Source organism: Argiope bruennichi, chromosome 6, assembly GCF_947563725.1.
Source record: "Argiope bruennichi chromosome 6, qqArgBrue1.1, whole genome shotgun sequence".
Lineage (NCBI taxonomy): Eukaryota > Metazoa > Arthropoda > Arachnida > Araneae > Araneidae > Argiope > Argiope bruennichi.
This window is the reverse complement of record NC_079156.1, coordinates 91,277,303-91,300,683: the sequence shown is the minus strand read 5'-3', so window position 1 is coordinate 91,300,683 and position 23,381 is coordinate 91,277,303. Positions and strand designations below refer to the sequence as shown.

Below are 23,381 nucleotides of genomic sequence, written 5' to 3'. Positions count from 1 at the left end.
TTAAAATTCTATTATCATCAAAGTGCTTTATTAACTTCAAAAGTACTTTCTAAAATTCTTTTATTAACAAAGTGCTTTATAAAATTCTTTTATTAGACTAAATTCCTGCTATTGATTTTTTGTTGTATCCCAAACGACTTTTTAATGCATTTATTTCTTACTTGAGTTTTAATTTCCACAGAAAAAGCGTTTGAAAATTTAAATCAGACAGTTATTGTTTTATTTTCTTCTTATGAAAATATAAAAATTGAAGTAATTCTGACAGCTTTATGACGACATTCTTTTGTTAGTTTATGTTTTATTAAAATATTAGGTGATATTCCCGAGTTACTCGGAATCAGTTTATTTACAATTTTTTGGGATAAAATTATTTAATATTAATAAAAAATTAAATATTTGATTAATTATGACAAAAGAATCATCGAAATATTTGTGTGTGAGCAAAATTTGTACATGTAATATATCTATAGCAAAAATTAATGTTTTGATAAATCAAATCAACCATTGAAAGTTAATATAAACGTCTTACGTTAGAAAATAAAAATATATTTGATATCAGCAGTGTGCAGAATCCCGCCATAATATCATTTGAGAGTTTAATTTTAGTTAAAATGAGATTACCTGTTGTACCAAAAAATTTTACCAAAAAAATTATAAATTTTTCTAAGCAATTTAAAAAATTGCAGATAATTTTCAAATATTTATACAAAATTTAACTAAGCAATGTGAGTAGCAACTGAAATATGCTTACTACATGGTATATAAAAGTGGCTATTTTCTACCGCGAGTTTCAATCTTTATTGAATCTTTAAAGGCAATTAGTGAAACTCTGAATCAATTAATGGAAAACCTCGAAACGTTTCAGTGATAATTAGCTAAAGAAATCCTATTAAGATGTCTTTTCTTCCAATATTTCGACCATTTTAAATTCAGCTAAACAAATTTTCGATATAATCACGTTATTTACTTTCATGATATTACGCATGTACAATGAAAACATAATTTGAAATCATTGAAATATAAACCATTTAATTAATTGATAAGAAAACTTCTCTAAAATCTTCTATATAATTCATAATATTTATAATCAAAATTTGTAGAAAGTCTTCAAATGGTCTGTAGAATTTTTTTAATAGCAATATTAATTTCAATTTTATTTATGTTAATAATGTGAATAACATGTTATTTTGTTTGCATTTTTTATAATTCAAGTTTCAGTTTAATAATTGAAGCAATGCAATATAAATATATTATAAGCTCAAAAAATTCAGTTAAATTTAAATTATATATATATATAATATACAATACTTAGGAACATGTATGAATTGAATATAAAATAAAATAAACATCAAAAAATAGATAATGTTTAAGAATTTAATTTTAAAAAAGCACTTAAGCTCTAACGTACGAAATAGAATTAGTTAAAATTTAGCTTAGAATGCCCCTTCATTTTGCCAAGGATGCCAAATCCCCGACTATGATGGCTGACCAGTTAAAAATACCACAAAATAGCTGTTGTGAGCCATCTTGATGTTTGATGAGTTAAAATTTTTGGATTCTTGTCGAGATGAAGGGGCTCCCTAAACTCAATTTCTATATTATCTATATTAGTAAATTTGAAATACTTAATTTTTTTTTCTTTATAGATATTCAAATTACAAATAATTTTTTTCAAATTTTGCCCGTCAATACTAAGAATGTATAAGAAACATTTTGGAAAATGTCATATGCCAATTAATTAAACTATTACTTTTTATTAATTAAAAAGTGTGTTTCCATAGCATACTTGTAGTATTGCAGAGATAAACTATATGGCTGCTTCCAAGATTCATTTAATAATTTTATGTAAAATAGCCGAAATCGGGAAAAGAGAGATGTTTAAATATGATTTCTTTTGTTTTATTGATATTAAAAAATGCCTCTTTAACTTCAAGATTTGTTTTGAAGTTTTCTGTAACTTCAAAATTTGAAAAAGAATTTTCAAAGATATAACTTGCCTATAAACAGTGAGGGATATAGCGACGACTGCTGTTATCCCATAGGAGATTTTCAAAGGTAAATACAGATTTGCTCACTGTCCAAAAATTTATTTTTCTATTCTGTGCTATAAGCTACTAATTCCAATATTTAATTGAATTTTTATCATTTATTAGAAATTATTAATTACTTATAAAGTAAATAGTTTTCTGAAGTTTATAAAAACCATTTGAGTCATTCGGTTATTTTTTCCAAAGAAAATTTGAATAAGATTTGTAAAATTTTAGATACAATTGTTTTCTCAATTTAATTTTAATAGAAATAAAAATCCTTGAGGCTATATATATGTAAATTCAATATCTCCGAAACAACTGGGCCGAATTCAATTAAACTTTTCACACTTATTATTTAAAGCAAAAATAATAATAATAATGTCAATTTTTAGGTGACAAAAAGTTTATTAAGTATTCAATTAATAAAAAATAATTTGTAATTATAATTCCTAGCCATAGCAGAGTAAATTAGTACCAAGAAACGTTTTTAGATCATCTTATAATTCTAAATTTTATCTTTTCTATTATATCAATTTCAATTCCATACAATTTGCCCACCATTATGTATACCAACATTTTAAAATTTAATAAATAATTAAATGGATGAAGATAATTTTGAAATAAAGAAATTTATAAGAAATCCGTTGCAAAACAAAAGTGAGACTTTGAACTACTCTATCTTCATTTTTTCTATTGCTATTTTTATTTTTTAAATATCTTTAACGAAGTTTCTTATTGATTTCAAAAATATTTTAAAATTTATTCCATTCAATTAAGAATTACTGCCATTAAAGTCTCTTATCAACTTTAACTGCGTCTTAATAAATAGATGATACTGTAATTGAGAAGAATATAAAACTTTAAGAAATTTAGAACAGCGATTTAAGAAAATCTACAAGAAAACGTAATTTCATCGCTCAAATTCAAACGAAAGTAAAGTTTTTGTGAGAAAATGAAATATTTTTTTAATTGTTGAAGAACAAGAATGTATACGAAAAACTGCTGCATTAGAAGAATTCTGGAACAGCATTTAAAAATAAAAACATCAAAAGAAGACGATTAATAGTTTTTATTTTGAACAACTATCAATTTGGTTTATTTCCATGTTGTTATTAATGAAAATAAAGTATTTAGGTAATAGTTTTAAAATATTCGTTAAGAACTTTTCTTATATCTCAGTATTTGTAAACAAAATTTGACAAGGAGAAAATCGTTTAAAAATCGTCTGGTTTAATAAATTTTTTTTATTTTAATGAGCAAAAACATTTCAGACAATAAAATGATTTTATCTACTATAAAATTTTGTATAAAAGATGTTTTATAAATATCAGACATGAAAGTATTGTAATGCCGAGTAACGCCTTGAGTTAGAAGTTAAAAATAAAACTGCACATAGTAGAGAGAGTTTCTATTGAAATGCGTTCGAAGTCTATTATTAAATATATTTTTTGTTGCCCGTATACCATGTTTACGCCATGAAGCTTCCAACAGCAGGTTCGATGTAACTTTGACCTCTATTATAAATGATTGGTATATTTTAAAAACATCAGATTTCATTCGCAAATACTGATCATAAGAAAGAATTTAATAAAAATGTTGTAAAAGTTAATGAAATATTTATTTTAATAAAATTACTAAAAATGTGGAAATAATTTCATTTTTCTTAACATTGGGTATATCAGCCAATCAAAAATATCAAATAAAGGCGTTTTAACGGCAAAAGAATTATTTCGCAATTTTTCAAGTAGCAATTGTTTAGTGCTTGAAGATTTCAAATCTGCAGTGTCGAAACTATTTTTATATTTATCACGTGAGTATAAATTAACAATTTTACCTTTGTCTAATTCTCATAATATTTTGTTTGATACATTCTTAAAGATACAATTCATCTTCATGTGATCATAAATTTACTTGCCATTTTACTTGCATCTAATTCTTATAGTACTTTGTTTGATGTGTTCTCAAAAATACAATTCATCTTCATGTGATTATAAATTTACTTGCCATTTTACTTTCATTTAATTCTCATAGTATTTTATTTGATGTATTCTTAAAAATTCATCTTCATGTGAGCATAAATTTACTTGCCATTTTACTTGCATCTAATTCTCATAGTATTTTATTTGATGTGTTCTTAAAAATATAACTTATCTTCATTACAAAATGCATTCTATAATGTTGAGTTCCAATGGATAATTCCATTCAGGTTGATCCTCTTGCTGCTTTACAGATGATTTCTCCAATGCAATATTCTAAATTGAGATATAACAATTTTTTTTCTCAGTATTTTGCTGTATTTTACAGATTTTATACCATGTGTGCCGTTTCTAAAAGTTTAGTATGTACAAATAGTAAAATATATTTCGCAGTAGTTTTGTTATATTGTAAAATATATTATACTATTTTTGGAATAGTTCTCGATTTCGGAATAAAGTAGTAAAAACTGAATTGGATTTTTAATAAAATGTAAGAATTATATAAGCAATGATTTAAATTTTTACATAAATATTTCTTTAGCAAGTAGTTTCTGTATGCTACGTGTATTCTTTTTTGTAAAGTTCATTCTTGTAATACAAAATAATTACTTTTAAAAAAATTCAGCAAGATAATTTCTTGCATAAATCACCATTTTATAGCAGATTTATATAACATAATAATTAATTAGCTTTTAGTATAACCAAAATATAAATCTGAGAATTTCTGCTTTGAAAACCTATTTCATTATCCAAACCCTAATTACATGAATACATTTTCTTTTCACAATATGTAGCTATTATTTTATTTCAAAAATGGTTAGATTTTTTTTTATATTTGATGGAATATTAAATGTGGATAGTTTAAAGTACAATCTATAGGATTAGTTCAAATTTTGATAGTGAAATATGAAAAGAATAAGAAATATGTAAATCTTGAATTGTTGTATGGATACTTTAATTCCGTGACTGTATATGAAAATTAATTCATATTGAGAAAATAATTTTCCATCACAATGGCGAAAGTAAATATAATTTTTGTTTGAATACTAATTAGTTATTTGAAACGAAAAAAAAGTAAACTCTTTTTTTTCAGCTAAAAACACAATGAAAGTGTTGTCATAAATTTTAAAAATGGCATTATAAAAGACTTGGGACAAAAAAAAATTGTGAAAGTCTTGAATTTAGTTTTTATTTTTAACAAAAATTCTTTGATTCCAATTATGTTCAATTGTGTTTTATGCCGGAGGTTCTCTTGCTCTTCAATTGAATACAATAAAAAAAGATCCAGACAAAAAAAAATAATAATACAGACAAAAAAATATTTAAAAAAAAGTTAAAATGATTTTTCGATGTGCAAACGCTTGGAGAGGTAATCAATGTCTAAATTTTTTTCCTCATCTTTTGCTTCCATTAAGACAAAATTTTATAATTGATAAAGTGCTCGGGAGTTTTTAGTCAAACACTTTTTCATCAGCTTTTTGAAAGCTGATTTTTAAACATAATTGCTAACTCTCTCAATCTAAGTATCTCCTCATACCAACAGCGATAAGAATGGTGAAGAACGCACGGACATGAAAGAGAAAAAAAAATCGTTTGGCGGTAATAATAAAAACAAATAGCGTAATTCTTATCTCTAGCTATTAGCACTAATCCATTTTCCTTTGAAAAGGTTAATTTCGAACACACACATTTAAAAAAAAGAAATAAAGAAAATGGTAGAAAGAAAGAGAAATAGACGCTCGAAGGAAGAATTTAGCCTGAGGTAGCTTTTAATTCGGTATGCAAACAACCATTAATTAGATAGCAATTAAACTTGTTAAACTTCATTTGCTAATGGAGGAGCAGCTGATAAGTGGCTTTCGTGCCCAGGAAAGGATGATAAAAGCATTATTCTGTCTATCGCCCTTGAAAGGTTTAAATCTAATCAGATTGCTGTTCTGCCCCTAACTCGAATCTTTTTCGTTCTTCCATCTTTTAAGTGCTCGTTTGTATGCCTTGGTTAGATGGTCCCTTACGTAGGACGTACTTAGTTTGATTTTCATGTTATCAGTTTGTGAGAACGGTTCGCTGTAATGTACACAGTTAATTATCACACATTATTTGACTGGTTTTACAGAACAGATAAAATGAAAGAAATTGGGATCATAGGGTTTAGATGATTGGTATGGTAAAAATATCTAAAAGTTAAATCTTTGTTACTTTAATGCATTACAAATGGGCTATCTAGCAAAATATTTAAATAAACATAACAAATTGTGACAAAGACAATTTCAAGTATATATATTTTTAGCCTTCGGTAGAAAAAAAAAATTAAATGCGTTTGAAATGTACAGAAGATGTGTATAGTGGTAATTTATATAGAAACTCATTTAAACAAAGAAAAAAAATACGACAAGTCGAAAAATTTATAGTTACTTTATGCAAATGTAAATGGTATAAGACAACTTTTATCGATTCCATGCAAGTTTTATATTCTTGTTAGCAGCTTAATCCTATCAAACATGTTTACATTAAATTCCTTTGCATGGGTTTTTTTTTTTTTTTTGTGATTAAAAATATTTGGATTACACTTTTATTATTGTTATTATTTATACAAAAGTTGCTACATTTACAATGAAATAATCGTACTTCATTTTCTGTTATCGTTTTCAAATAATTTAAATTTTAAAGCGGAAAAGATTTCTTCTTACATCAAATTTTGAATATTTTATCTTTTTCCCGAACAATTTGGCTTTAAAAATTTTGGCATGACTTTTAATTTTACTTTTTATCCTTTCTTCTATACAATTTTATTTAATTTTTTTAATTCTGATTATGAAAATCATATTTAATAATTTTGTAATAAATTAATAATTGATAACATACTAAATTACAGACTAATGCTTCGAATAATGACTAATAGTTAACTAAATGCTTCTAATAATAAACTAAATAACAGATTATCGCTCAAACGTCAGCACAAAAAAAAAAAACCGTGTGCCTCTCTTCATCTAGTCCAATATGTTTTGCTAACTTTTTTCTACCGATATAAATTGATTTTACGTAATTATTTAACTTTCACATAGTGTCTCTGTTTATCTATATTTGTCTTAATAATCTTTTTTTATTGTATGAACTCAAAATCTCGATTATTCTAATCAAACCTTAAATCAAATTAATGAAAAAAATGAAGCATATTTTTACACTATTTTTTTGGTTTGGTTTGATTTTAGGAAATAGAATATCAGGAATGGATATAGACAGTGGATCATAAATACAGCAAAAAAGAAATTATGAAAATACTTATCATCTTAAATCTTCACACAATCTATTTCTCCTTTCTTCAAAATGTTTTTGAGAAGCAAATTTTCAAAATTCATTAACAGAATTACATCTTCAAATGCTTAAAAAAAATTATCATTTGTATACGAAATTTAAGACATCATTAAAAAAAAATCTCGCAATGCTATGCACAGCTGTTAACAACAGCTTCAATTTTCTCCTGATTTAGTTATTTTTATTGAATAAGTAAATAAAAAAAAAGTCGTTTGCGTTATATGCTGAAACGTATTCTTTTATATCCGAATAACATTGTTCAGACGAATTTAATGACGCTAAAAATAAGTATAAAGCGAATTCGACTCACAAAATCATTAAATGTTCCCTTTCCGGATATAATCGTTAAAAATGCTGAGAAAAAAATGCATTCGAAAGAAGTTAAAAAGTATTTTGAACAGCTGGAGGAAATGTTTATTTAGCTCTGTATTATAAGAAATTGAAAGAATTTATTTGTAAGAATTCCTTACTTTTATGGCGTCATTCATGGTTCTCTTTACCTTAAAATGAACTTTTAATTCTTATATTAAAAAAATACATTTATTTCGGCAAATATTTAAAAATTATTTTAATTACAAAATAAGGATTAAAACAAAATAATGCAATGAACTTTTATATAATGCGCTCCCGATCTTGAAATCGTATAATACAACGAAAAATTTGTGAGCAGTTCTCATACAGCGCGATAAATATTCGCTTAAGACAAATTTAACATTTTCATAGCTTTCAATTATTTTGTTTAGAAAATAAGCTATAAACAACCTATTAATAAATTTTTTTATGATATTTGATAATAATATTATATTTGTCTTTTTGAAAGGCGAATATTTATTAAAGAAAGCGTGGCTCTTTAAATTTTACGAAAGTTCGAAATTTCGCTAATTTGTTTATCTGTACCTCTACTACTATTAAAGGAGAATGCGTGTTGTTGGCGCTCTATAGGAAACCGTATGATCTAAAGTTACCAAATTCGGCATAAATATATTTTGCAGGGTGGGAGTGTGCACATTGGAGTGATTTGTTTCGAAATTTTAATATGAATTATAGTTAATTTAAAACTGTCGTTTTTTAGTGGGCTTTTCTTTTTTTCTTTTCTTTCGATATCTTCTTGAGATATTCCTATATAAAAATACCAATTTGGTTGTCGTAAAATTTTTTTTATTCTAGATTTAATTAGCTTTTGAAAGTATTTTCAAGTATATTTTACAAAAATATTTTCATTGGGAATGAAACGGAAACTGTTTTTAATTGCTACTAATACTTTATCCTAGTTCTTTTCTTCCATTGCTGACTATGAAATCAAGCTATGAAAATTTTTCCATATTAAATAGGTTTCCATTTAAAGCATGCTTTTCATAAATTTTTTGAATACTATGGCAACTAACTAACTCTATAATTATTAACTCTGGAAGTACGAAATAATGAATTTTTTCATACATTTCCTAACATTTTTCTTATTGTCTGATTGAGACAGTATACCAATATAATTTAGGCACAGTTAATAGAATGGAAGAATGTTTTTTTTTCATGGACAACTTTATGTGGCACTTTCTAGAATTGCATCCAAACAAAATATTTTTGCCTTGGCACAAGGAGAAAAAACAGCCAATATAGTTTACAAAGAAATATTATGAACAGACTGAATTCTATTTTCATATCATACAGGGTTGATAAACAAGTGTGGGACAGTTTATACAATGACTTATTTGTATATTTTTAAATTTTAAAACAGCTTTCTATTGTATATTTTTAGTGGATTGTTTTGTTTATGAACATATCATATTTTTACCTTTTTAACAATCTAAATATTTCTGAATGTGTGTTAAACAAATTGTTTTGTAGTTACTTTTGATGATTTCTAAATATATTTTCATGTCTGTTTGATGTTGCATGACATGCTCATTTCATATCAGGTGGAGACTAGATTTAAATTTAAGCTAATTTTCCCTCTTGGATGTTTTGTCACGGGCAACGATGTGCGGGTACAGCTAGTATTAAATAAAACCTGAAATATATCCGTAATTTATCTATAATTTCAATGTTAAATAGTTTTTCTTTCTTCTTTTACATATTTTATGAAAGTGCCTCGATTCACCAAGCATGTAACTGGATTCATTGAAGTTTAATCATTTCTTTTTCAAAACTACCCTTCACATCTGAAATTAATAATAAATAATTAGAGAGGCTTATAACATAATGAACATAACTACCGGAGACTTCTTAAATAATAGAAGTAAAAAAAAAAATGTCATAATTTTTAAAAACACTTTGCTGAGAAAACTATTAAGACTAAGTTATCTACAAAAGATTCAACTGAAATTGTACATAACCAATAATTCCGACGAACCAGCTGGTCGCCAAAAGCGGCAAGTGTATTAGTATTTTAATGAATATGCCTTATTTCAAATAATATACATATTCATAAGAGATGAATGTATAATGACCAATAAATGATTTTAATAAATGTATCAAAATAAGTGTAGTTTTCTGTGAAAAATGCTTAACTTCTTTCCATTGCCAAATAAACTGTTTATAATACAATAATTAATTACAAAAAAAAAACGCAGCATTAAAACTTCTCTGCTATTTTTGGAGAAAACAATTTTATTTTTTAATAAACACCGAAAAATAAATTTACGCTTATTGTTTGAAAAGAATCAAGAAATGTTTCATAATGACCTTCCTCGTACTTTCAAACTATGGAAATAAATGCTTTATAAATGAATAGCAAAAAAAAAAAAAAAAAAAAAAAAACATGAAACAAAGTACAGAATTTAACTTTTGTTTGCGAGTGTTTATATATGAGAAAATATAAACATCTTTAAACATTTTAAACACGAAATCTCCAATTTCCATCTTTAAACACAAAATCTCCAATTATAAATGCTAATGTTCGAGAATTTTAAATAAATCAAAACTTTAAATTGAACAGAAATATGATATATTTTATGATATATTAAAATTATAAAATATCTTCGATGATAAATAACACGATTTCTTCTCGATCTCACAATCATTTTAAAAATCCACTTAGTATTATTTGCTACCTTCAAGATTTTAAGATTAGTTGCTTTTTTTTAAAGATCCTTAAGAAATTAAAGTATGAAAAGGTACTAAATATTTACATAATATATGATTGGCCTAATTTTAATTTGATGATTTCAGAAAGGTAAGTCTTTTATTTAAATCTTGCTTTTTCTAGGTTTATATATTTCCAGACATTTAACCCTACTATAGAATTAGAGAATAATATCTTTAAACAAGCATAAAATTATAATTAATATATGAAATGATTTCTATGCAATGCATCTATCGTCAGGATGAGTAGGAAAATTTTGCCTTTAAAAAATAAGTACTCTCTAAGCACATGTAGAGTAAAAAAAAAATAAGAAGAAGAAGAATCAATGTTAATGTAGTATTTTTGTTACCAAATTATTTAAAATGTATTTATGCAAGTTTCTTAAGAAGGTTCTCACTAAACTCTTATCTTAATTATAAGTTCATTGCATATCTAAAAATATTTTATTACTTTGCAGTTAGAATATAGTATGAAAAAAAATTATATTGCTGCTTTATCAACATATTAATTCCTTTATAAAAAAAAGAAAGAAGGTTATGTATATAAGAAAATAAATCATTTCTCACAATTCATTCAGTTTCCATGTTGATAGATTTTTATATTAATTTTTAGAAAGAAAAATAAGTATCTGAGCAAAAAAAAGCACTTTTAAGGCTCTTATATTAGAATAAAAATCAGCAGTCTTTTTTAACTTTAAATGGCTCTATGCACCCTGAAACCAATATGAACATATTGCTTTTAGATAGGCATAACAAATAATGTTCTTAAACGCTTTTCTCATGAAAACAGCGCGAACAGTTACGAAATACTTAAGAAATAGAGAAAAATATGATTTATTACAATTTAGTAATCCTAAATTCTAAAAAAAAATCATTTGAACAAAATATAATCAGAAATTTTACAGCACAGCTGATAATATCAATATTGAAAAAAAAATTAATTAAACTTAACTCGCTTCAGTTCAAATTTAAACGATAAAATGGCTAAAAAAGTCAAATATTGAAAATAATTCTATTTTTAACCTTTACATGGAAATTAAATTTTTTTAAAAAGGAAAAAACAGTTACTCCTTTTATTATTTGAAAATACTTGATCATTAAAAAGTAAAAAAATCACACACACAAAAAAGAACATAAAATTTATTAATATATTCGGTTCTCATATGTATATATTACATTTAATAAATAGGCAATTGGCCTTTGATCTTTTATGATATAATGACAAAAACTGTTACATATAAAAGCCAGACCTCAGCTATCTAATTTACAAGTTGTTTTCTTTAAAAAATAAAACAGGACTTATGTAATTTCACATTTAAAATATAAATCAGACAAGAGAAGAAAGATACCATATTAAGTATTATGATTTTTCCCCCTTTCTAAATACAATACATTTAATATAATTGTTACCAACAGAAAGAAATCAATCTCATTGAAAAGCTGCACAAATGCTTTGAGTATGCCTCAAATCTGTTAAGTAATTTCTTTCCTAAAAAAAAAAATTGAAATTATATACACTACAATGAAAAGATTTTTAACTATAAAATTTAATGATCTATGTATATACAATGATGACATATGAACATAATTATAAATATATGTATAAAATAGAATATAACAAACTTTTAAAATTAAAAAAATAGTACCTAAGCAATAATTCGGATAAAAAAAAGAAAAAGAAATATTGTGATACGAATTTGCCAATTCTCAATTAAACATAAAATATAACATAAAAATATTTACATCAATAGCATAACGTGGTAGATAAATCTCAGAACACCTGTGGATATATTTTTAAAAAAAGTACTGTTTTTTGAGAAAACTTCCAAAAAAATTTTAATTTACTGGCTGCAAGTAATATCACAACATTAATTTCCAGTAAAAGTTGATAAAATTATAAAATTTACAAGATGATTGAAAAAGAAAAAAAATCTGACTAACAAAAATTAAAAATTTTTAATAGATACTTCAAGAATATTTATACACTATATAAGTACTTTGGCTCCACATTATTACAAATATACAGATATTATAGTGTTAAGTAAATTACAAATTTATAGTCTATGAGATTAGACAGCAATTAACCATGCAAGACACCATTTCATTAATACAAAACATAAACCTTTTCTCCTTTCTAACAATGGCTCAAAAGAACATTAAACTTTGACTCATAGCACATGCTTTAACAGAACAGCTACCTGTTGACATGCTGTACAAGACGTTTAGGCAACATACATTACATAGGGAATTGAAATGGAAAAAAACCAGGATTCATCTTTCTTCCAGTTGGCTCTGGTCACAAGAAGGACAATATTGGAAATTAGGAAAGGTGCTTCATACAATCAAGCATACTACCAAACAACTACAAAATAATTTACAAAGCTGAGATGGATGCTCAAGACAGATGATGCTTCTCTAACAAGCAGACGTGGCTGCATCTGACAACACAAACAAAGCAAATAAAATATAGTTATTAACTGTGATAAATTCATTGATAGGACAAAATATAAAAATTTTATGATAATTGCTGCAATATAGTTTCCTAAGTTAATTACAAGTTTTGATACAACATCTTACTGAGTTTCTAAATCATTTTCAGTGTCACCATTCGAGAATCTAAAATTTTACATTGTAATAATAACAAGACTTGAGTGTAAAGGCCTATTAACAGTACCATAAATGATAATGATGATGAAAAAACAAAATAGGAATATATTTATTATATTTCGTAATTTAAAATGTGACATAAAAGTAATTAAATATACCACAGCCTATCCACCTGTTTTGCCATTGTTTTCTTGTACAATTTCTATATATACATTTCAAAATTTTGGATTTATAATTATTTAGCAAAGATTCATTCTACTTCTCATTTTTAAGAGAAGAAAAAATTTCTGCTGGTTGGATTGCAGGTACATTAAGCTTAATGAAAGATACTCTGCAAATGAATTTATGAGAAAAAGTTAAAACAGATGAAAATAGTTGAAATTCTTTTCTGTTTACTTAAGCTATGACTGTATAAAGAAAATGAAGATAAAGGTATCTAATCTATATATAAAAAAAAAATAATCCACAAAAATATGTCATTATATTCTGGCATGTTTTAGTATAACACAAACTACAAATTATTAAAAATTTTTTAGACAATGTTTGTTCTCCTCACTAAAGAAATCAATTCAGTCATCATAGACTAAATTTTACATATGGAACTGTCAAGTTAGTTGGTACCATAAATAGAGTAGAAATCTATGAGAATTTATGTGCTACAAGTAACATTAAAAAAAATATGATTATAAATTGTAACAAAATTAGCAAAATGTGCACAAAACACTTTACAAAGATACAGATTCTGCCCAAAACTGCAGATAAAATATAAAAATAATGAATAATAAATGATATTCATTAGATAAGTAAGATCAATTTATAATTAATTTAATAATATTTTATAACCAACTGATAAAAAAGTTCAATGCAATATAACATTTCACAAGAAATAGTGATTAATTATTGATGGAAAAGAACACTGTAAAATGCTTGTGGTATTTTTCCAATTTCTTATTATTTGTTATGAAGATTAACAAATTATAAAGTCTGAAAAAGCATTAATTTCAATTTCTTTGAAATTAAATGAAATTAAGTAGATAAAAAATTCAGATATAATGAATTAAAATAATTATAATTCTCTAATAATTTAAAATCCATTATTAGAAATGTTACAAGTTCTGAAATCTTCTCCAAAATATTAAAATTCAGAGTACTTGTAGAATTAGTTTCAGTGTGATTTTTAATTTCCTTTTTAGGTTAAGGAACTCTTATCCATTAATAAGAATAATATTTTTCTTCTCCAGTATAAAAATGAATACATTAGATTAGTTTTGCTATTTTGTCCGCCTATGGTGGCCTAATTACTTTAAACTGTTAGAATTCAATGAAAAATATTTAGATTTTAGTGAGGACAAGAGTTACTGAATTTAAGAATTCCATAATAATTACAATTTGTCCTTTTGATTTTAACCTGTGAGAATTGCATACTTTTCTCATACAATACTTAATTGTATGTATGATTATTTTAAAAGAGAATAACTAATGTGGAGAATTTTTCATTTAAATGAATCTTATAAATTCTTAACAGTTATGCCAAAATGTTCATCTTAGATACATTTTTGATGATATTATTTACCACTATGACTACTGATATAAGTTATATATTCTCAGTGACCAAAAAAAAATCAAGCAAAAGGCAATAATGAAATTAAAACTTTTATTATTTATAAAGAGACTGATCTCGGATTATAAAATAAAATTTTAAAAATTTAAATTCAGCAATATGAAACGGTTAAAGTATACCTACTAGATTTTAAGTAGCATGGTAAAAGCTAAAAGTTTATCTTCTACAGAAGTTAAAATACTTTTATCTTTAAATTTAAGAGTGGTGAAAAAAAAAATTTAATTTAAAAGTGTGGAAAATTTGAATTTACTATATAAATTCTCATTTATTACAAACAGAAACCAGCACTTTGTAATAACTTGTCACTGCCTTATCGACTACCTGTGAAATTATCAAAACTTCTTAGGCGAAAAAATTTAGGTTAATACAACCTGCTGATATTATTCTCAGATACATCACACTTCCATGAATGGGTGACAAATGAAAATCATTTTATAATTTGCAAATCTTTATATGTTTAAGAGATAATAAAATATTGAAATTCCAAGAATATTACATAAAAATCTGCTCAAAGACTGATGAATATACATAACTTAAACCTGGGATAATGTAATATAAGAAATATAATAGATTTTGGGTTAAATTTTTATATAAAAAGATAAAATTATATACAATTTTCAGACAATATAATTTAGACACAGTTAATAGAAGCTTTTCCTTCAAATTTTTCTCACACATGATTTTTAAAAATGTACGCATTGGTACTTACTTCAACATCAATCAATTGCCATTAGTATTGAATATTAAGTGCTGTAAAAATATCATCAGCCTTCTTTGCCATGGTTGCCAGTAATTCTAAGGCATTCTTATAAGTGGATTCAAGAGATGTCAGCCATTCTTTCAGAGCAATTTCATCCTGCAAATAAAAATAGTTTCTGGCTTAATCATCAGATATGAAACATTGTTATTAACATATTGAGCTTAAAACCATAAATTAAAAAAAGAAAAATTGACATAATGCATTCTACATATGAAATGGTTTTATTCTTTAAGTCTTCCAAACGTTCGAAAATGATTATCAATTTATTTGAGCTACAAGAACAAAAACATAAAAATATTTAATCATTATATGAGCTTTGGTTCATTTTACATTATTTTCATTTTATCCTATATTTTCTTGTTCTCTATCTAACAAATTTTATGAAAATTTTGATGTATACATCTGTTTAGTTAATTTTTTATCTGCAAATAATAATAATAATTCTCTAGAGCCATTAGTGAATTTTCATATGCCTTACTAGCTTTTTCAAATATCAGACCAATACTAAACACTGATTTATGCTATAAATAAAACATTTACCACAATAAAGCAATAAACTTTTTAAAAAAACTTTTATTAGTTTACAAAGCTTTATACACCCCATTATATATTAAAACCTTTAAAATACAAAAGTGGCTTTTAAACTGTCATTTACATATATTGCAGTTAAAATATTCAATTCAAACTTTCACTATTGAGAATATAGTAATATCCTTAAATTACACATGGGTACATTAGATGAAAAGTACAAAAGTTGGATTTGTATATATTAAAAGTCTAACTTTACATATAAATAAAAACAAATTTTAACTCACTGAGAGTAAATGTTAAAAAATAATTATTTGTAATAAAGTATGCAGTGAAAGAAATGCAGTTTTTCTGTACATCAAGTCAAAAGTACATATATTAGAATAAAAGTGTCCATCACAAAAAGGAATTTTTGTCCTCATAAAACTTAATGCATTCAGTTGGTGATCCAATGACATTTTTTCCCACTCATGTAAAATTTTTTCAAAGTGAATTAATGGTTTTTTGTTTGTTTCTTTTTTTCTTTTTCCCCTTCTGCCTTCTGACTAAAATGAGTAGAGTTCTAACTTATCATCTCCAAATTATATAACTTTTTCATATAAGTCAAGATCCTTTGTTATGCTTGCAATCCTTGTAAGTGTTTTTGGTGAATTCAGGTCTGAGGTCATGATTTGTATCATAGCAATTTGCTTATGCATTTCTATAAATTCTTAGATAAGAATATTTGAAGTGGGAAAGAAAAATAAGAAATTGTATAAGTTTATGTTTGCATATGACAAGGCACTACTATAATAATAATGGTGATTATAATGAAATTTCAGTCACTTGGCAGTTTTTCCAATAAAATACTTATACTAAACTATAAAAAAGTGAATGTTTTGATGGTATAAATTTTCAATTCATTTCCATTCCTTTACAGTTTCACTAAATCATAACAAAAATTTCACTTCTCAAAACTTTTCTATAAATATATTAACTGCCAAATATTTTCTAATGATAATGAACATATAAATGAGAATTTTTAGTAACTTTTTTCAATATAAACTTTAATAAATAACTGCAAATTATTCATGTATAACAGTTTAATATAATTTTGACACATTCACTTACACATATATAATCACTTTACTTACACATTTTGATAATTCACACATACTTTTTAATTTAAATTACAAACTCAATATTAATTTTGGAGAAAAATTGTAAAAAAATGGACTTCATTTATTCCAATTCATAAACAATATATAACCTTAATGATAGTATACATGTTAATTTAAAATCATCTTTTAAACCATTTGAAAATAAGAAAGCTGTAATAAAATAGAGGCATATTATTTGTATGCAGCTTTAAAAAAACACAAAAATAATCTATAAAATTTTAATTTTGTTAACAATAATATCATAAAATTCTTAAAAAACGATATTTTTAAAAAATTATAAACATAAAAAAATGTTTATAAAAACATCTTTCCCTGTTTTTATAACTTCATCTTAAAATTGAAATTTATAAATCTGCAATTTCTTTTTTTTTCCCCCCGAGCATAATTCTAAATCGAAACATCATTGTAGGTTGTTAAAATACGTACATTGCACTTTTGTTTCTAGAAATAAAAATATATGCTTGAATATTCTAATAAATTTCACTTACTGGATTCGTTAGAACAATTTCTGCATCCCTGCATTTTTCAGCATTCATTTTTAATACAATACATTGTTTCCCATTCACCATAACATAATCTGCTACAACTTCTTCAATCTGATCTATGAATATCAGCTGTAAAAAATATTGTATTTCAGAAAAATGCAAACAATTTTATGCAACTAAACAAATAGCTTGAGAAAAAAAACATAATAGGTGCTGATATTTAGAAATCAGTAATGAAAGGATTTTCAATAAATGAATTTCGTTGTCAAATAAGATTTGCCATAAGTACATTTCTGCTAAAAGACATGCATTGTTTACACATACATATTATAATTTTTAATTAGTTACAGTAAAGTAGTCAGCAAATTCAGCTAGTATACTCTACTCTATTGTAACAGAGTAGGAAGCTAATTATCTATTTCTAGTTTTAATCTTCAGAGAAAAATGATATTTCTATGACAGATCTAACAGGACAATTGAACATACAATCGTATACTTATTGTAATATTTTGTTTTTATTATTGCTATTATATTGTTTCATTGACAAGTCTCTAGTTATCATAAACTCTGTTAATATTTATTATTTCATTAAATGCCCAAATAAATTTATTTCCAAAAGCTTTCGTGCACAAAATTAACAAAAGAAAATGTCAGTCTACAAAAATATAATGGTAACTTTTATACATTTGTTATTTTTGCATGCAATGCTTCCAATTTTAAGATGTACATTTTTATATAAAAATAAAATATAATTTTAAAACAAAAATATATAATGAAAAAATTGAATACTACTGTTATGCTATTTTATGTAACAATTTTTTTCAATAATATATATATATATTATGCACCAGATGCATCATTAACAATTAAATTATTGAGAAATAGTATAAATTTATTTTTAAAAATAGCATGAAAAAATTACAATGTGCATCAAATGTAACCGAAATACAATTTTAATGGTGGCATTTCAAAAAAGTATTTATTTTAGCACAGTTCTTACCTCTGGTCTGACACTACTAGATTCTGCATGTAACTCTAACCTGTTAAAATAAAGTTGAGCATATCGAGTTTGCCATGATGAAGGAAATGGACCACCTAACTTCTTGAGGTAGCCATGTATTATGCAACCAAATTCTAAATTAAGAGAAATAATTATTAATAACAGAATCTGATTTTAAAACAGCAGCATTGCAGACTATTTTGCTTCAATCAGTTTTTCAACACAATTGTACTTCTATACAAAATGCAAAATTCTTCTATTCAAAACAAGCCATTAAAAAATATTTAACATGAAGCAAACAATACAAAGGCCCATTTGGACTTAACAAAATTGTAACAATATGTAAGAATATCATCCTTTTAAAACATGAATTATGGTAGCATATAAATATGAATTAAATATTACCTAAAACCAAAATAAGCAGGAACATGAAAATAATACATCTATTATGAATACATGTCTATACAAATTGACACGGATTATTAAAAATCACATGTTTTTAAATTATTGAAGGGCATAGTAGATTTAGAAAAAGAGAATCATTCATATCATCCTATTTCATTAAATAAATCTTAAAATCATTCTCAGACAGATTATTATTTCAAATATTTTCACTTTTTGAATACTTTTTTTATTCATGTCATTATTAGCTAATTGGATGATAAAAAATCTGGCAACTGTAGGCATGAATTTAAAGGTTTATTTAAATATAATATATATTTAAAGAAGCATTTCAGAAATTTTTTATCACAATAATATATATATGTGTGTAAATCAGCTAATTACATGTTTATAGATGGAATCTAATTTTTAAAAATTGTACTCCTTCGTAAATTTCCTTCATATTTCTGCTTTATAATTTATTCAAAAAAGAAAAGGAAAAAAAGAAATTTTTAAAAATACATGTTGCTTGTGAATTTCATAGTGCATTTGGTGTTAAATTGAGATTGTACTCAAATTGCATGTGTAATAAATGATTTATTTGCATTTGAAAATAATATATAGTTATGTTTATTAAAATTAGATATTATTATTATCATTATTTAATTAAATTTCTAATTATGGTTATTCACTATTTATTAAATTACTTATGGCTTATTTAAGTATGTTTTATTTTGGAAAAATTAAATGTCATAAATCATTATGCACAAAAAAAAATTTTAAGTATCTTTTAAAAATAATGAATATCTTATATTACCTTCCTCATCATCAAATTTCCTTTTAACAGCAGAGAAATTTTTGTAAGATTCCTGATCAGCATCTGTTAGCTAAAAAAAAAAAAAAAAAATCACTTTTTTAGAAAATATTATTTTTTAACAAAATTATTAATTATGTCAGCAAATGAAATTCCTCTTTAATTAATTGCAATGTAAGTAAAAGAAATCTCTTGGAAAATTTTCTTTCTGTGACACTGATTTCTCTACAACAATATATAGTTCAACACGTAATTATTAAGTAAATTACAAGATATATTTACATTTTCCATACAAATTTGTACTTAATTAAAACAAATATTTATGGAAGTTATTCACATAATGTATAATTTTAATTCTCTTTATAATTACAGGATTTAAAAACACCCCTATCATGTTCATAAATATTAATACAATTGCAAATATTTGGTTTGAATCTTTATGCAATATTTGAGGACATTGTTCTGTATCTGAAGCCAAACTTTCCTTTTACAATATATGTATTAAGTATAATTGTAAAAAAGTTATATCTTTAAAATAAACCAAAAGCTGCATTCACCATTAGCAGCTATACAATGTATGCCAAGTGTGATCTGCAAAAATAATTTTTTTTTCTAATTATTTATATTTTTATGAATGATTTTTAAAATGCTTTTTTAAATTCTTCTGTGTTGTATTTTTGAGTTATTATGCTCACAAGCAGATAAATATTTTCCAAAAAAGTTGTTATGAAAATGTAAAGGTTGAATTTTTTGGTCAATTTTTTTTTTTTTTTTTTTTTTTGGTACAATATAATTTTTTTTTTTTTAACTTCTTTCGCTTGAAAGTCAAATGCAATAACGATTCTTAAAATAATAATATCTGAAATGATGGTTTAAAATTAGATCTTAAGTTATAATTGACTATTTAATAAACATTTTTATAGTGTCCCTATTTATTTGCTTTTGTCTTAATAATCTTTTCTAGAATGAACTTAAAATCTTGGTAGTTCTAAACAAATTAATCAAGAAAAACGAGACATATTTTCATACTTTGATTTCAGGATACAGAAAGCTAAATATGTAGACAGTGAATCATAAAATATAGGAAAGAGAAATCATTAAAATTCTTATAATTTTAATTCCTTATACAATCTACTTTTCTTTTCTGCAAGATATTTCGAATCGTAAATTTTCAAAATTCATTAACAGAATTACATCTTTAAATGTTTGAAAGAAAGACTTATTATTTATATTTAAAGAATTTTACTACACGAAATTAAGACGTCATTGAAAAAGGCCGCTGGAAGTGAAGGCAGAAGGTTGTGTTTTGTTGGCTCTCGCTTTTGGTCCAACTTAGGTTTTTTTCTGGTTGTTCAGTTTATTTATTTCTTCATGATGTGCTTCTTAAAATAACTATTACCTTGTTTTCGCGGTATTCCTTTGTTCGTGGAAACTTAGAAGGAGGCATTTCCCTTTCCTCTTTTTGTTGTTTACGAATGTTCGACGCCATTTTTCACTGGGGGTGAAGTGGTAGTGGAACTGGGTATTTTTATTTCAGAGACTTACAGGTAAGTCTTCTATGATTTACGATTATTCGCTTTTGGTAAATGTTTTGTTCCTGTCTGGCAGATTCCAGTCAGTGTATTTGTCGGGTAGGACGAAACATAAACCCAATGACCCTGTGTCTGAGAGTTGCTACAAGATAGAAGGATCAACTATACATTGAGGAAGGAATGAAGATGTGTTCTCCGGCGAATGCTCCAGAATCGTAGTTCTTAGCTTTTGCCGGCTAAACAATAATCGAAATTGATATACACATTGAGAAATGAGTTCCCAATTGTAGATAAAGCTAAGATAGAAAGCACTTCAAAGAGGTTGTTTTATCGTTAAATTATGTATAGACAGCAAGACAGGCTCGTCCCATTGGATTAAGTCAACTGACATTAACGCCAAATTTGGACTCGTCACTCAAAGTAGTAATACGTTTTTTCTAAATAAACATTTAAAAAAAATGTTACGCGCCACCTAAACTGAGTTGAAAAAGTGACGAACTTTGTCGCGAGTTTTCCAAACGCTTGTGTTCGAATTATTGATACAAACATCATCACCAAATATATTATTCGCGATGTTGACACTGAAATGAACAATGCGGATATCAACAACGAATTCTCTGTTCAAAATATCACTGCAGCTAGAATTGTGAGGTTTATAAAGAGGGGAACATTAGATCCCATTCCAATTGTGGTATTCGAAGAAATAGGCAAATCGAATCGCAAAGAAATAAAGTTTGATCGTATTATATTTAAAGTTTCAAGATTTATTGAGAACCCAAAGTGTCTAAAATTTGGGCACACACAACTTCGTTGTGAAAACAACAAAAGATATAAAAATTGTGGGGGCACACAAGCTGAGGATTGTGTTCAACCCACTAAATGTTTTCATTGTGAAGAGGCACATGACGCACTCAGTAGGGATTGCCGTTTCTACTCAATAGAAAAAGAAATTATTAATTTGGTCAGAGGCAAGGATATCTCCTTCCAGAAAGCAAGGAGATTAGTGACATCGCCAACTTTCGAGCAAAAAGTCAAGAGTGATCCGCCAGCTCATACTTTTGATTACCCCAACAAACAAGTTTCGGATCTCAAATCAGCCCTTCAGAAGCTAACAAAACTGATTACTGGTCTTTTTCCACAGTGGAACGAAATTTTAAAACTCTAGGAAGTAAACCGTCAATACGCGGAAATCCAAAAAAAAAAAAAAAAAAAAAAAAAAATTGGAGAAGAATACTCTTCGCAACATAATTGAAAATCAATAAGCGACTATAGACTCTTTAAAGAATAAGATAGCATTACCCGAATCAAATTTTGGTTACAGCCCGTCTGATAGCCTAGGTCTAATTCTTGATCAAAGTTCCCTTGCTGAAATAAATAATCTCAGTGGGGAAGAAGAGATTTTGATAAGTCTCTTGCCCCCCCCCCTTTTCTTTCTTTTCTCCCCTGTGTGTTTATATATATATATATTTATATATATATATATATTTTCAAATGCATCTTATTCAATGGAATGTCTTTGAGAATCAAAAGTAAAATCCCTTGGCTGCTCGAACTCCCTTTTTTTCTTGCCCAGTATCTGGTATTGTAGGAATCTTAGCTGAGTGCATCGGACCCATTTTGAATTTTTTTAAAAAATCGTATTGAAAGGCAAAATTCGACTGAACGCGACCTTATTTCGGCTGTTTGTCAGGATATCCCGGCACAGCTTATTGCTCTCGCCTTTCCTCCATCGGATGTGAGGTCTTGGCATTTAAAATTTGGCTTGTTTGGACTCAGATTTCCCAATTACAATTATTAACCTCTATTCACCTGGTGGAAAGTTTGAAACTTCCTGGCTGAATTCTTTTGCATCTCAAATTACTCCTCCTTTCATGTTGGTGGGCGATTTCAATTTACATCACCCGGTACTCGGGAGCTATTATACATCCTCCGATGCTAACTTGGTTTTAGATTGGATTAGCTTTAATCAAATGTGCTTACTTAATACGAACAAATTCACCAGATATCAGAAGATCCAAACCCCCTCTTTATTAGATATGTCGATCTTTTCAACATGTATAGTAAATAAAAGTAGAATAGAGATTTCCCATGATC

General features: G+C 25.8%; 1 protein-coding gene across 2 annotated transcripts; it reads right to left on the bottom strand.

Annotated features, from left to right (window-relative positions):
- Positions 1-11,556: 11,556 nt before the first annotated feature.
- LOC129972308 (G protein-coupled receptor kinase 1-like) lies at positions 11,557-21,968 on the bottom strand. 2 transcript variants are annotated; one of them, XM_056086397.1, is made up of 6 exons: positions 21,155-21,968; positions 19,759-19,828; positions 18,561-18,694; positions 17,564-17,689; positions 15,337-15,483; positions 11,557-12,837 (listed from the first exon to the last, which is right to left on the bottom strand). In XM_056086397.1, the coding sequence occupies exons 1-5, from the start codon at positions 21,242-21,244 to the stop codon at positions 15,358-15,360; spliced, it is 546 nt and encodes a 181-aa protein (XP_055942372.1). In that variant the 5' UTR covers positions 21,245-21,968; the 3' UTR covers positions 11,557-12,837; positions 15,337-15,357. The 2 variants fall into 2 exon arrangements, with proteins under 2 accessions (XP_055942372.1, XP_055942373.1); XM_056086398.1 differs by having other exon boundaries at positions 11,557-11,888.
- Between the last annotated feature and the right edge of the window lie 1,413 nt (positions 21,969-23,381).